General features: G+C 44.5%; 1 protein-coding gene across 3 annotated transcripts in view; it reads left to right on the top strand.

Annotated features, from left to right (window-relative positions):
• Positions 1-15,286, top strand: part of fwd (phosphatidylinositol 4-kinase beta fwd) — a 35,771-nt gene that overhangs the window by 1,551 nt on the left and 18,934 nt on the right. For all 3 annotated transcript variants that reach the window (XM_084594822.1, XM_084594835.1, XM_084594828.1), the window contains exons 2-8: positions 2,837-3,335; positions 6,380-6,521; positions 7,594-7,711; positions 8,377-8,511; positions 8,701-8,786; positions 13,623-13,792; positions 15,157-15,247. In XM_084594822.1, the coding sequence (XP_084450948.1) occupies positions 2,850-3,335; positions 6,380-6,521; positions 7,594-7,711; positions 8,377-8,511; positions 8,701-8,786; positions 13,623-13,792; positions 15,157-15,247 (1,228 nt within the window). In that variant the 5' untranslated portion in view covers positions 2,837-2,849. The remainder of the gene's footprint in view (positions 1-2,836; positions 3,336-6,379; positions 6,522-7,593; positions 7,712-8,376; positions 8,512-8,700; positions 8,787-13,622; positions 13,793-15,156; positions 15,248-15,286) is intronic.

The raw sequence follows: 15,286 nt of genomic DNA, 5'->3' as shown, positions 1-15,286 counted from the left end.
GGTGATGGTGATGGTGGTGGTGATGATGGCTGTCCCCTTTTTAACGGGTCGCCTCCGCCTGTCGGCGTGGCGGAGCCAAAAAAAAAAAAAAAAAAAAAAAAAAAAAAAAAAAAAAAAAAAAAAAAACAACATAATAATGCAAACACACACACACACACACACACAATATCTGTTCCACGTGACCACTTAGTTCACTCTGGCACGTTCACAGCCGGAATGCTCTTTTGTTGCACCGCCCCATTCCGCCACCAGTATTCCAGGCGTCGTTTAGTGGTCTCCACTACACTCCGCTCCGTCTGGCCGAAACCCAGGGCAGCAGGGAGGGCTGAGGCCTCCGAGATCGGTGTTATACCGGGGCACTCTAGGACCACATGCCCTATCGTTTCCTCCGCCCCTCCACAGGTGCCGCAAGCGGTGCCCAGACCGCTTACGAATTTTGCGCGCCATACGCGCGTGCGGAGCACTCCGCAGCGGGCCTCCGCCAGCAAGCCGCTACCGCACGAATTGTCAAAACAGTGCTCACGGCCGATAGCTGTCTTCGCCGCCCGGTAGAGAGCCAAGGTGGGCTTCGCCATCATTCCACTCATCCACTCTCGCGTCTCCGTCTTTTGCACCTGCTCCCGGATTTTCGCGTTCGTTGCGTTGCTGGCGCTTGACGGTTGCCAACTGAAGTGACCGAAGCGGCACAGCCGTCACAGGCTTGATATATGCCGTGCGTGCGCACAGCCGGTGCTGGAAAAGAGCGCAGGAACACTTCTGCTACATATCGAGATAAAGACACAATTGCTCAGTATGGTTCTTTTCTGACCACTTTGCTCTTCAAGCCTGTTGTCAGGTTCTGATAATGGTATCTATTTCCTTATCTTCCTGCATGCATACCTTGTCTTCCTCTTCCATGTCTGGGTTTGACCTTAGCAGCCAAAGGTTCTTCACGTTGCTGAAGGCTGGATGTTAGGCACCCTCCTAACATCTCACTTTTTGTGTTCTATTTCTGTCTAAAGGAGACACATCTTGATAAGTCTACAGTGTTTTGCATTTTTCTTTCCTTTATACCATAAAATTCACCTAAAGCAGTGAGAGGGTCATCTAGCTATGTCTGACCCTTTCATTGAGCTTATCCAAGAGTGCACTGGTAGCAGTTTTCACTCCTCTCAGAGAGTAACTGAGAGAAATAACGATGACTGTGTACAGTTACTAAATAACTGCAAGTTTGTCATCTCTGTTTGATATAACCTGGGAGCATTTGCACTGCTTTTATAGATTTTTCTTAATTGTAAGAAGTTCTGAAGAAGTTTCAAAGAAAAATTGGTATACATCTCTCTCTCCCGTCTCATTACGATCTACTGTGCTTTTGCAGTTGAGGGTGGCGCTGTGCAATGTTGATGATATGGACAGTGCGGAAAAAATGATGTTGACTGGTATTGGTAGAGCACCCTGTTCTAGTCAAAAAGAGACCGCTGTCACCGAAAATATGGCTTCCACGGCTTCCAGTGAGAAAAGCCCAAGAAACAAGGCACACGTGTCGGCATCAATGGCCAATTTCGTAATCTAAATGCATGCATTGACGCTGGTTTTTGGGAGTAGATAACAGAGGCTGCACCCATTCGCTTTGAAACGATGGCAACCTGTCCTTTTCAGTAATGGCATTACTAACTTCAGTCGACTGGCAGGGAGATATTGAAATGCAGTGTTCTCGATGAGAAATGTTTTCTTCTGCCGGACATGTGTCAGCGTTGACAAATACAATTGCGTTAACGTGAGAAGCTAAGCTAGTTGGTAGGTATTTTTGGTAAACGAGTGCGAAAAAGACAAACACGGCAGAGAAGAGAGTGCTTGTGTTGTGTTGTCTTCTTTGCAGTGTTTATCTTTTTGCACTCCTTTACCTTGAATTGGCAAATAGAGCCAGAGAATCAATGTTTACTAAGAACAGTAATGCAGTGGAGCTTTTCTCATTGTCCGGTTTAGTTACACTGAAATAACATTGAAATAAATCGTAGACAAATGAGCATAAAAGTGCAGTTTTGCCTTAATCGCTGTTTTTTTTTTTTTTTTTGCATTATTAGTTTAATACTAGAGTTTGACAACTTTTTTGTGTGTGTTTATGACGTTTGGGACAAGTTTTCAGAGCTATCTGCTGCATTATTTTATATTCCTTGTTCCCTGCCTTGCTACTATGGTCAGTGGTATTACTTTTCAAGCATGCTTGCACACCTGTAATATTTCTTTGAGCTCAATATTGTTTGTATTTTTTGATGACTTGCATGGGTTCACTATATATGTTGCGCACACCACTGCCATTTATTTGCCACATGAAATAATTTCAGTAAAATTTCATTAATTGGGAGGCTAAACATGGTAATTTTGTAGAGATATGGCAGGAAGATTTGCATCTTCAAAGGATTACATCTATCATTTTAATTAGTTAGGTCCCCTTTCATATAACTTAGCTTGCAGCTGACATTACCATTGCACCAGTTCCCAGCATTGCAGTCAGTTTCATTTTGATTGGCATGTCAAAAATATTTTTCTTAGTGTTTGTTCTGGAGAGCACATTTTTCATTTTTTTGCCATGGAGAACAACTTTAAATTCTTTAAAGTACGAAAAATTTCAGCGTATTTTTTGTGTCTACACCTTGCTTCTTTCGGCTTAACTTTGCAAAAGACAAACTAATGCTTAGAAACTCTTGCTGTACACATGACTGTATGGCAAACAGAAGGTAGGATGGTGAGGGTAATGGGTGACATCACATGACTTGATCCCTATCCTGTCTTTAGCTCTGCTTGCCAAGGTAGAGATGCACACCTTTTAGCTTGGCTTTCCTCACATCTCCCACAGATGAGTGGAGAGCATGGAGAGTGAGGAAGTGGTCACATGCTGTGCCTCGTGCCCCATTCCTTCGCCCGTCCTGGTGCACTCCAAGCCAGCTCTGCCGCCACCGCCCAGTGCCATGCCCCATCACGCACGTCACTCAAGCCTAGACCTGCTGGGTCATGGTGGCCCTTTGCCCGGCATGGCACGCGCCGTCACGCCACCTTCTTCTGCAACTGCCCTTATGCCACGGAGATCCAATCACCAGCAGCACCAACGTAATCTAAGCCTGGACTCGGCGATGCGTGTGCTGAACCCTTCAGCAGCGCACCACAGCGGAGGTGACACGGCTGACCGCCGGAGCCTGGCCTCTGACGACAGTGGCATCTTCAACTCTGATGATGGTGATCGGACTTCTCGCGTGATAGTGGAAATGGCTGCTCCCGCTCCTCCATGCCAGTTGGTGCTGCGGCCACCGGTGCCGGGAGTGATAGATGAGGTCCATTCACCTGTGTCTCCCCAGGAGGTAAGTCCACTGAAAGGGGATTGTTCTTGCAGCTGTGCGGGAATTTAAGCAAAACTTTAAATGGCCCTTGTACTACCTCTCATTAAAACTACTTATTCTTTCTCTCCCTGAACTTCTTCTCTTTAAAATACAAGAGGTGTACAGGGCCATCCAAAAAACGAACATGCGAGAAGGTTGTTGCTTTGTTTAGAGTGCCATTGCGTCCAATGGGGCCGCATATTGAAGCAAAGTAGAGCTGGCACAGATGGTTCTGAAGGTGGTACATCCTATGACCAGCCAGTTTACTTTAGTGCATAGCTGGATCAGGTGCAGTGGTGCTTTGAAGGGAGTGACTACATCGCGGGTTCGCACATGTTTTGGACGGCCCTGTACACTTGCACAAAGACTAAAATGGATTGTACATTTGGGTTTTAGCTTTTGTGCTTTAGCTTTCGTGTGCATTGCATGCAGGGGTTTGGTAGGTTTGGTGAATTTCTTTTGCTTATGCACAAGTGCACCTGCGGAATTAGCCATTATATGGACCAGGCATTCCAGAATTCTGTGTATGGCGTGATAGTAGTTAGAATGCTGAAGCATGCTCAGTATTATATGCTATGACTGTACAGGTGCATGCTGGAGCTAATAATGCGGAAATAAGTTCCATTTTAATAGTATTGGATGGAAGCTCTTTACTTAAATTAGTAAACGAATGACAATTGTTATTAATAACAGAGCCAACCATGACAGTTTATGTAAGGATGTGACATAATGACGACATTAAGAATGACCTGTCAGAAACATGTCAAAATGGGGAACGAATATGGTGGAGATATGAGGACAGAAATGTATTAAATTAGCATAGCGGGTTTAGAAACAAAGGCATGAAATTGCATTTATAGCCATCCTTTCTTCATGAAATTGTCTGCCTGCCAGAGGCTACAGCATGGTTCTGTATGAAAAGGAACATGTAGGCAGCTGTTCAGAGCAGGTACCTCTGTGAGTACTCTAGGGCATTCATTTTCTGCTCAAAAGCAACATATAAAGCGCAAATGTGTGCTCTCCTTGAATGAGGCATAACCTTGGTGCTATCTTTGCCGGGGTGTTATTATTGAACACAACTTAGGTACAAAATTTTTATATTTGCATACAAGGAGCTTCATCTTCATTGTGCAGGCAAAATTATTGTGTTTTCTTGTGAGTTTGGTTGTTTGCATCACTCTTGTTTCCCCTGTGTTGTGTGGGTCAAGCATGCGCCTCTCGATTTTGCCCATGTGGGGCAGCTGGATACTGGTGTATTGATACTCTGTACCTCTGGAAGACAGGCTAATTTCTGGTTCTGCTATGTTGTTGAAATGGTTATACTAACTAATTTAGCTTATATTGTGGCAGATATACTGCTGCTCTTTTATGTAATAGTGGTAATGTACTACTCATGTGAACCTGAAGAGCATAGTTAATAATGCTTTTCCCGTGCATTATGTGCATGAAGGCAGCTTGTGTTGCAAAAGCAAAGAATGGAACACAGATAAGGTTAGTACAAAAGCAAGTACTATCAAGACAACTGGAAGGATTCAAACAAAAAACGACATCATACTGATTAATATGTCAAAATGGGGTTTATCTATTCTGATGACCAGTCATTGGACTTTGGAACTGATAACAGTGCAGGCATATAATCTCCACATATTAATGTTGTCATCCTGCTCTTCACATTTGAATGGTCTAATTTGGATTTCTTTTGTTGCTCCTTTTAGCACAGTGATAAACTGAGAGATAAAAAGCACGCTGCATAGATAAGTGCCCTGAACTATATTGCTTGCAGCTGGCTATACATTTCGTCTTGTCAGTGTGGATGTCTTGAATTGCGCAGTCTTTCTGGAGGCACAACTTTTTCAAAGCATTCATGCTTCGTTAATATGAAAATGAGCTGTTTGGACAATGGACTCAAAAGGCACTCAAAAATAAATGAATTGCCTTAACACCTTACTGTATTATTTTTATACAAAGAACGTGTTGTGGGAACAAAGAAAAATGCAAGTGCCTCAGGAAATTGATGCTACTTGAGTTTGAGGCAGAGCTAGTTTTAAGTGAGTAGCTTCGGGATTTTGCTCTCGGCAAAGTGAAGAATCTGCAAATGCACTCGGCAGCAGCAGTCCCAGCCAGTCTAAGTCAGGTAATCAGTTCAAGTTAAGCTTGTTCTCAGCCTCGGTTGCAATTTTACTGCAGGACTCTCGGGAAATGCTCTAAGACAGCACCATGGGGTCGCTTGTTGTGTGACAGTGCCCAGTACACTGCGGATCTGCGTCTATAATGAGGCAGATAAATTTTTACATGTGGCAATAAGAAGCGGCCAAAGGTAATCTTGGAAACATTGTGCATTGCTGACAAAGGCGCTTTTATTGGTTTCCATCTTTGTCACTCAGCAGGCAAGAATTCATGTTCGTCACAGGTGGCCATAAGCAGATGAATGCAGCAGTTGGACATGTGCATTTATATTGTTGACATCCCACTGTCAGGCTTCAGAATTGACTGAGAAAAGCTGTTGCCATTAACCTACGAAGTGTTGAGGTGCCAGTAGAGATACCAAGCAAGTGAGCAGCTTGGGAAGTAATGTTGTGGATGCAACAACAAAGATATTCAATGCGAGACACTAATCCAGTGAGCGCGGTCCCTTAGTCAAGAGATAGGTCAGTGTGAAGTGTCTGTCATGCAATTTGTAGCTCATGAGGTGCTTCAGGCTGCTGCAGTGCAGTTTTTGAGGACAGGAGCTTTTGGCCTCTGTCACAGTGAAGCCTTGATAGTGGCATTGACGGTATCTTACGTTTACATCGCCATCATTAAGTTCACTGAGTGGTGACCATTCAAAGATGCTGTTATTTTCAGACGAGGGTATCTTCCCCAAAGCAATTTTCAGTGAACATGCTTAATCCAGGAAGCTTCTGGAAGTCTGTGCAGTCTTGCAGGGATGTTGGTCCCTGATTGAAAGTCTCATTTTGAAAGTCCGGTGTGAGCACTTGTCCACCAGCCTTCCAGTGCTGTCCTGATACAAATTCCCCAATGTGCAGGAGACGGCGCAGACATCTGCCGCCGAGCGGCTGGTGCCAAAAGACCTGCTGCTACGGCTGTTTGAATCCACGTTGTTTGATATGCCGCTTGCCATAGACTACCTGTTTCGTTCAAAAGAGCCGGGTGTGCTCGCATATCTGGGTAAGCCTTCCTGCTCATCTTTTCTCTCTGCTGTTTACATCCATTGATTTTTGTTCCCTTTGTTGCGTAGCTGTTTCAGTACTGCAGATATCACATGGACCAACATCACACACAAATAAAAAGCCAACTTTAAAGCTGTGTCGAAACCAGACACCACAGGGCTTTGTAATCTGGCAAGGGTAACTTAATTAGAACATAGCTAGGTAATGTGTGGAGCATATTTTTTAGTATGCAGGTATTGAGCATGACACCTTCTGACTGAGAGCTTTTGGAATATAGGGTTTATTCTTGTGGTTGGAATAAGCTCAAGAGGGCATTAATTGTAGCTAGGTTTAGAGATTTGCGTCCCTGAGTTGTCATTTTTCCCGTCGAGAAGAGACATGCACCAATGCCTCTCGTGAATTCCTGAAAGTATTCTGGACAAGTGAATTTGTTTTATTCCATGATTGACTCATTGCTTCGACAAGCAGGGCTTTTTTTTTTTTTCGGGCACATGTTGTCAAAGTAGGAGGAGATGCTGCCAAAAGTGTGTCGCTCACAGTCAGCTTGTGCGAAGCAGTCGTATGCAGCAGCTTGAGAAGCACAGGTTAAGCATGAGCTCTTTGGGTTATGTATGCTATTCGCAAACAAATGTTGTTACCAAAAAGGGAGGCTGGCACATTTTTAGAGGGTCACTTTAAATTCTAAAGGGCATACACAGCATCAAACAGGCTGTTTGATCTGGAAATATGGTAGTAAATATTTGTGTGATTGTTGGATACAGCTGTTCCTTTCATTTTCTCTGCTTTGCTGAGTGCATGGTAGGTTAAGTGCCGTAAAATTGATGTGCGGTATAAGTTGGAATGGCTTGAGTTCTGTCTGTAAGTGTCTCATCGTGCAATGTGCAAAGAAATGCCGTTTTTTTTCATGACATATTTGCTGCTATAAAGGCTCCCTGTGATGACGTTTTCATTTTGTGTCTACAGTTGTGATATATTAGTTTTGAGATGCGTGCCACAATGGGCTGTCCACTGCTGTGTGGTTACGCGATTGTGGTGACTAATTCTTGGATATGCAACCTTCTTTCACACAGGAAACAGGATGTTCAGCTTCAGTGACGCTGATGTCGATTTCTACTTGCCCCAAATTGTCAGTATGTATGTACACCACAGCGACATTGCAGACTCCCTGCGACCCTACCTAGTCCAGAGGTAAGGAAGGCTTTGCAGCATTCTTAACCTAGATAACATCCAAATGCATGCACATGCATTTACTGTAAACTGTCATGAGAGAAGGTGGCTTAAATCGTTGGGACTAATTAGTCTTGAAAACAGTTTAGACACATTAGATTATTTTTTTTTTAATGCACATGTTAGTTTTCTTGCTCAAAGCCAAATTTGAGTTAATGCTTTGGTTCTAACACAGGTTGATTTTTAATACCTTGGCTGTGCTTGGGATGTTTCGAGGAAATATTGCAGCATCTGGAGCTGTTATAGGGGATTCACCCTGAAAGCAACTTGTTGTTTCTGTTAGTGCTGTTTACTGTTGTGCGTTTTTGTAGCCTGATCTTTTGGTTATATCCAGCTGTCTGTCGTTAGCTAACTATTTATGGTCTGCCCTCCCCCTGCATTCTGAGTCTCATTTTGCATCGGAAGCTGGAGATCTTGGCAGAATAATCTTGTTGGTAGCGGTTATTGATGTAAAATGTAACTGTGGGAGAAGCGTGGCGAAGTATACTTTGTGTGTTGTACGTAGCCTCCTCATTTTCCTTGTCTCCATTTCCCACGATAAAGCGAAAGTTGACCTGGAGAGGTCTGTCGGGGAGTACGCGGACTTTCCTGCGTGCCTCACTTAGTGCCCCGTGTCTTGCTTGCAGATGCAGCAAAGACACAAACTTCTCCCTGCAGCTTGTCTGGCTGCTCTCTGCGTTTTGCTCAGACCCCAATGCACCGCCTCGGAAACGTTCACAGGGGGCCCAGCTCAAACACCTCATACTGTCTGAAGACTTCCGGTGAGGGACAAGTCTGCTGTGCAATGCTTTGATGGGAGGGGGCTCACTCCCAATTTCAACGCACCATGCCGTGTGCTTGATTTTGCTGAAGCTTTCCGAAAGCGTTGTTCTGACCAAACGGTTGCCTGCTTGCTTTGTAGTCTGTCATGTACGTGCATCCAGTAATACATGTCCTGCATTTCTTTGAAGGCCACGGGTTACCGTCCAGCAGACATCTTCGTTTCTAACAGTGTCTTCAAAAAAGACCCATCAGCGCTCATTGTCGGATGCTACTGGTGAGCCTCCACTTTTGTCACCTCTCTCCAGTGTGGTCCTGTGAAAAGAAAATGTTTTAGAAACTGAACATATAAGACTCACTAGTGCTGCCTTCCTTTTTTTTTTATGTGCTACTTGAAGCTTTGAGAAGGCTATTGTAGCATGTAAAATGGCAATGTAGCGGACTTTCTTTTTCTTAGTGCGGGAATTTTTACTGCAGAAGGTATGCAGTCAGCACAGGTAACATATTTGCAACAGAGTTCTTGACAAAGACATGCTTCCTATGCTGCTAAGAAGACAGCATCAGGTCTTTACTATTTAACAAAACTTTCTAACTATACCTTTAAGTGGTTATTGTGTTGATTTTTAGCCACTCACTCATTTCTTTAAAATTGCCTCAAGTTTGAAACATTCTGCTACATGCATGGTTTTTGGGGTGCTCATGATTAGAATCTACCCTTCACTAGTTATGATAGGGGCATCTCAAAAAGGCTAGTTAGTGCCCATGCATAAAATTGCTGCACCTCGTGGTGAGGTTGGCAGTTCAGAGCTGAGAGCTTCTCTAATGGGTAGCATATTGATGCTCTCTGAGCAAAACAGTGAATCATACTCTGGTTTCAGCCAGATATTCCCGCATGATATCTGTGTACAGTCATGTAGTCAGCAGGGTGTCTACCAACCGGGAAAACCGGGAATGCCAGGGAATGTGGATAATCTGGAAAAACTCAGGGAAAAGTCAGGGAATTGGTGCCTACATCAGGGAAAATTAGCAGCAGTTCTACCTAAAGGGAACTAAAGTCGCGGTAATGCTGGCTCGTGTAAACAAAGCGGGCTGGTGTTGCAAGATCGTACACTACGGCTTTACGCATCCTTCTCTCTGCGACTGCCGGCCTCCCGCATTGTGCCAAATGGACCATCCCAGCAAGGTGGCATAAAGCGTTGCAGCGTTCTGACTTTCGAAGCGTGCCGAAAGCGGATTCTCCCCCGGCGCTGTGGTCGACGGCAGAGCAAGCGCTTCCTACGATCCGCACGTGCGCCGTTCAATGGCCACCGGCCTCCCCTTGTTTTCTTGTGTTTTTCGATAGACAGCTCCTTTTTCCCTGCTCACCGCCTTGATGTAAGCGTCCATTTTTACTCCAGGGGCTGCACGCACGCGGTATCACCAATAGCACCTGTGGTGCAGCGATGCAAGCGGCGCAGCTTCGTGCTCCGGCGGCCGTCGCGGACCGTGTTACTGTGTGCAGCTCGCTGCCGTCTTTCTTTGTCTGTTTCCCCTTGTCGGTGTGAGAGCAGAGGCGGACTTTGGCCGAACTGTGACTTCGTGCACTGCTTTCTCAGATCCATCCACACCAATATTGTGATATGTCAAGCATGGCGACTTTCAAGTGCACTTTCAATCAGGACTGGACGAATCCGAAACATTTAGAGTTTGCAGCCTGGATTAGGCCCGTCAAAAGTAACGCGAACACAGCGTACTGTGCGCTATGTAGAAAGCAGTTTTCGCTCAGCAACATGGAAAGAAGAGCTGCGACGAGTCACGCAGAAAGTAAGAAGCACCAACTGGCCATTACAGGAGCTGGAACACCTTCTGTGGCTTCGTTTTCGACACCTGCGGCCACTGTTGTAGCCAATGCCGGGCCAGTGGTGCCGTCAGTTTCTACGCAGCATTCAAGTTCTTCAGCTACGGCAACGGATATCCAACCTGAGCGTACATCGAAGGATATCTTTCAGCGTGATTTGGAGGTTATAAATGCTGAAGTGATTTGGTGTCTAAATGATGTTATGATGCGCACATCACTCCCTGCTGCCGCGGCATTGGCTTCTTTGTTCCCTTTGATGCTTCAATCATCAGCTGCAGCCAAGAAAATGCAGCTTGGCAAAGACAAGGTAGGATATGCTATTGTCTACGGCCTTGCACCTTTCTTAAAGAGTACCTCTTTTTGGAAGTGAGCCGAGCCTCCACATCGTCGTGGTGTTTGACGAATCATTAAACAAAGTTGCACAAAACGAGCAGATGGACATGCTGATTCGCTTTTGGTTAGATGCAGACCAGGGCATGAAAACTCCCTACCTGACATCATGCTTTCTGGGGCGCACGCAAGCTGAACAATTGGTGTCCGCTTTTAAAAGTGCCACTGATGGACTATCAGGATCAAAAATTCTTCAGATATCAATGGATGGGCCAAACGTAAACATCACATTTCTTCGTGAAGTCAAGCAAGAACTTTGTGAATCCAGCGACGGCTGTCATATACTCGTTGTTGGAAGCTATGGCTTTCATGTTGTAAACGGTGCTTTCAAAACCGGACACGGGGCAACAGGTTGGCAACTCGCTGAATTTCTTCGGCCCCTGTACAACTTGTTCAAACGTATAACTGGAAGCGACATTTACCCTTTGACAGTTTGCGCTGTGCGGTGCCTTGAAAATGTTTGTATAATTTCAAGAGCTACTGAGATTCTGCCGTATCTAAAAGTGTACATCGAGTCGTGTCAATACGATGACAACCGACCGTCCAGCGCCAGTTACTGCATGGTCAAAACGGCCATTCGCGATCCCCTGCTGTCTGCAAAGCTTACCTTTATGCTTGGCATCGCGGAGGAACTGGAACCATTTCTGGTTCAGTTCCAGACCGATTCACCAATGCTTCCATTTCTTTGTGAAGCACTGGAGAACATTCTCCAATCATTAATGAGTAGAATAGTAAAAAAAGAAGTGATAATGGCAGCGGATAGTCCGTTGAAGTTGATGAAGGGGGACATGGACCTGACTGCGAACGCTGCGACACGCAAGGTTGACCGTGGCTTTGCTACAAAGAATGCACTCCAAAAGGCCCAGAGACTTTTAGATTTAACTGTCCTTGGGTTCAAAAGGGACTGCGCCACTATTGTGAAGAACTGCGGCAAAAAATTTATGGAGAGGTCGCCTTTGAAGTTCAAGCTTGGGAGGGGATCATCATCTCTGGATCCCGCAGGCGCGCTGATTCTTAATCTCGGAGAAAGGCATCTAACTGATGCACTGGAAGTTCTAACGAAGCACCAATGGATGACAGGAACGGAAGCCGATCGGGCTATGCGATCTTATAAGCATGTATGCTCCCTAGACTTAACGCAAATGGCATTGAAAAATTTCTACAGGAGCACGCATTGACTGGATGCTCTTAAAAAAGGAACTGTACACATTTGTAAAGGTAATTCTCACTCTTTCGCACGGAAATGCAGCTGTTGAGCGGGGATTTTCTGTCAGCAAGGAGTTTCTTCTTGAAAATCAGAAAGAGCAATCTTTGGTTGCCCAACAAATCGTCTATGACGCTGTGTTGTCTGTTGGAGGAGTTGCCAGCGTACAGCTGACCAAGAGGAGGCTCCAAATGGTGTGTGGGGCTAATGCACAGTGGAAAGAGGAGCTGGAGAGGACGAGAACAGAAAGGGCCGATGCACTGAGGAAGGAACGGGAAACGAAGCGTACCGCCGCTTCTGTGAAGGAGCTCGAGCTCAAAAAACGGAAAGTCTTGGCTGATGCCGAAATGCAAGCGCCTCATCCAAATGAAAGTAAACTCTCTAAAGCTGTGAAACAACACAGCATGTACTGAAAGCATGTCAGGAAGGTCGGTTGAAGTCGACTTTTCAATATTCCTTTGGGATTTGTCACTCATTTAGTTATACAAACTAACTTAGATTTCTATAATGTGCAATTGGTCTGATACACTTCATGATTGCTGAGAGAGAATCTCACTTGTGATGCTAAAGTTCGGTTCCCATACAAGTGTGGTTGCTATCAGTAGATAGAAATATCTCACATTCGAAAATATTGTTTCCATATGCATCTTCCTTTTATTTGATTTGAAAACGTTCGCTTTGATTTGCAGTTTGTTTAGCTTTTTTTTTTTTTAATATATTCAGTTCTTTATGCCTTTTACTAATCTCTCCCTTCTGTTTTCTTCTTTAATGAAATAAACACTTCTCCTTACTATTCAAATGGGATTAAATTTTGTTTGACAAGGTTACTGGAGAGGGATAGCATCAGGCAGCATTGTATCAGCCTGTTTTGGCATAAAACAAAGTAAAGTGTCTCTAAGGGAACTTTGTAAATGCACTTGGGGAAAACCTGGAAAACTCAGGGAACTTGGAAACATCAGTTTGGTAGACACCCTGAGTCAGTGTCCAGGTTGCTGTGCGCAAATGAGGCAATGCGGAAGTGATAACACAGTTTGTTGTTAGATAAGTGTGCTGACCGCAGAGCTCACTGACAGTGATACCACATTTTTATATAATCCTGGTAGATAAAGCCCCTCTTGTTTTCTGTGATTCCACAAGAAGCCTCAGATTTTAGCATTTTTCAGTAAGTTGTGTTGGCAACCACACTCTCTTTTATAGTTATTGTTATGTACAGTCTGTCAAAAGTATACGGCCCAAGGATTTTTGTTCTAAGCCCAGTAACGAGATTCGTAAAGCAACTCGTAGATGACAAAAAATCTCGTAGATGACAAATCTCGCCCTCATTCTCCTCTAGCTTACATTCATATTCCAGTATTGCTGCCAGCAGCCGCGTTACAGTGCTTAGAAGCGAAACTCTTGGGCTGTTATACTTTTGACAAAGACTGTACATTAGTGAGAAAGGAAGGATGATGGAAAATGACTGTTTTATCTTACGTATTTGCATGAATGCAGTGCAGGGGAGACAGTTGCATATTGGTCATTAGGAACAACACAGAATGATTTAGTAATATTACGGTTATCATGCAGTGCAATAGCATTTCGTGCTTTCACTGGGGTGCGTTAAGTGCCTTGCACCAAAAACGCTGAGCTTGGGCCCTTTCCCTCTTCCTCCTCACTTATCGGCCCTCTGCACCTGGCCGTAGGCATGAGTGGTGGAGGAGGCCGTCACATTCCCGAGTCCAGTCGCAAGGCGGCTCTGCTGGGAGACCTGGGTTCGGGGCATGCCTTTGACAATGGCTGCACCTGCCACGACAGCTGCGACGGCATTGTCGGTGATCTGCGCGGACGGGCCCGAGTGGAGTGCCACTGCCAGGTTGGTGCAGCACCAGTTTTTAGCTGGCAATTTGTTCTAGGCCTTCCTCACCAGATTTCCACCCACATTTGGCTACTGTGCTTTATAACTCGCCCAGTAGTAGTAGAGACCAGTCACATCTTCAAAGGGCAACTGCGCCACTTTTTGAAAATTTTATGATATTCAAGGATTCAAATCTGTAGATATTGGATGGAGAGTGTCTTGGTGCTAGCATTCAAACTGATTACGTAATCGACGATTAAGTCTCAGGTTTTCCCTCACAGCATCAAACCGCTGCGGACAAGCTCAGTGATGTCGTCACGGACTGTAATATTTACTATTCCCGTTGCCTTCGTCCATACCTTGCGATGTCTTTTCAGATGCTGCCAAACAGTGTTTCTAGGGGCTTGATTTCAGTATCGTTATTTATATCTTTTCAAAATCGTACATTTCTATGTGTGCGTACCAATATCGTTCAGAGAAACCTGATAGCTGTCCCAGTTTTCATTGCTAATTGCGCCGCTGGTTCATATTGTATCATGAAAATATATTGCATGCCTAAACTGCAAGCTTCAATCATTTAACTTTTCGAAACCCATCGAATTCTAAAACCCGTGCAGTTTCCCTTTAAAAGCATATGTTCATACATGGCTGCATGGGTAGGAGGTTATCCACTTTAACCAGACAGGCTTGGAATAAGGAAGGCGAAGGAGGAGCTAGCTTCAAGTGAAATGTGGGGCTTCTAGTATTTTGCGATCGTGCTTGCACATTTTGCCTTTTTTTGTGGCCTGGCAACACTGCACTACCTAGGCAAATGACAAGAAGCAGTCTTACTGCAACAAAACCCCAGTTATTTTGTGTTGCTCGCCAAGGTGAGTGGTGTCATCATTTTGTGCATCTCCGGTGATTTGGCAAAGGCTATGGTGAGATTCATGTAAAAGGCAGAATTTTGTTGCTTAACAGAATCGCTGGCTTTTAGTTTGAGCAGTTGCTTATCAGGTCAGTAGAGCTGAAATTATGTTACTTCAGACAATTTTTGTTGAAATGACCAAGTAAGCTATTTGCAAATGACAAAGCACCATTGGATTAAATTATGACTGGGCATTAGCTGGTGCCGCTGTTTTTGTTAGTTTAACGTGCAGCACCATTTATTTCTTCCCATGATTCGGCCATACTTAAAATTTGAAGCAATACATTCAGAACTTTGCTATGTCAAGAGACATACTACTTTTTCATGTGCAGGGCTCATATGTGTGTGCTGTTGGCTGGGAGAATATATTTTGGGATTGTGAATGTTTATGGAATGCTATTTTTCTTCTTTGGTCCTGAAGCAATAGTTGCAAGTTTATGTAACTAATTCTTGTTTATTTCTTTACTGCTTTTAGGCACCACGGCTCACTTCTCAAAACCAGTTTATAAAAGTCCTCATCTCTCTGGGCCTTAGACTACAAGCAGTGCCTACAAAAGAACTCAAAAGTAGGTTTTTTTCGTTTTCATGAAACCTTGTCAGAAGCA

The sequence above is a fragment of the Amblyomma maculatum genome, chromosome 1, assembly GCF_055883805.1.
Source record: "Amblyomma maculatum isolate TAMU_Amacu chromosome 1, ASM5588380v1, whole genome shotgun sequence".
Taxonomy (NCBI): Eukaryota; Metazoa; Arthropoda; class Arachnida; order Ixodida; family Ixodidae; genus Amblyomma; species Amblyomma maculatum.
This window is presented reverse-complemented; position numbering and strand designations above follow the sequence as displayed.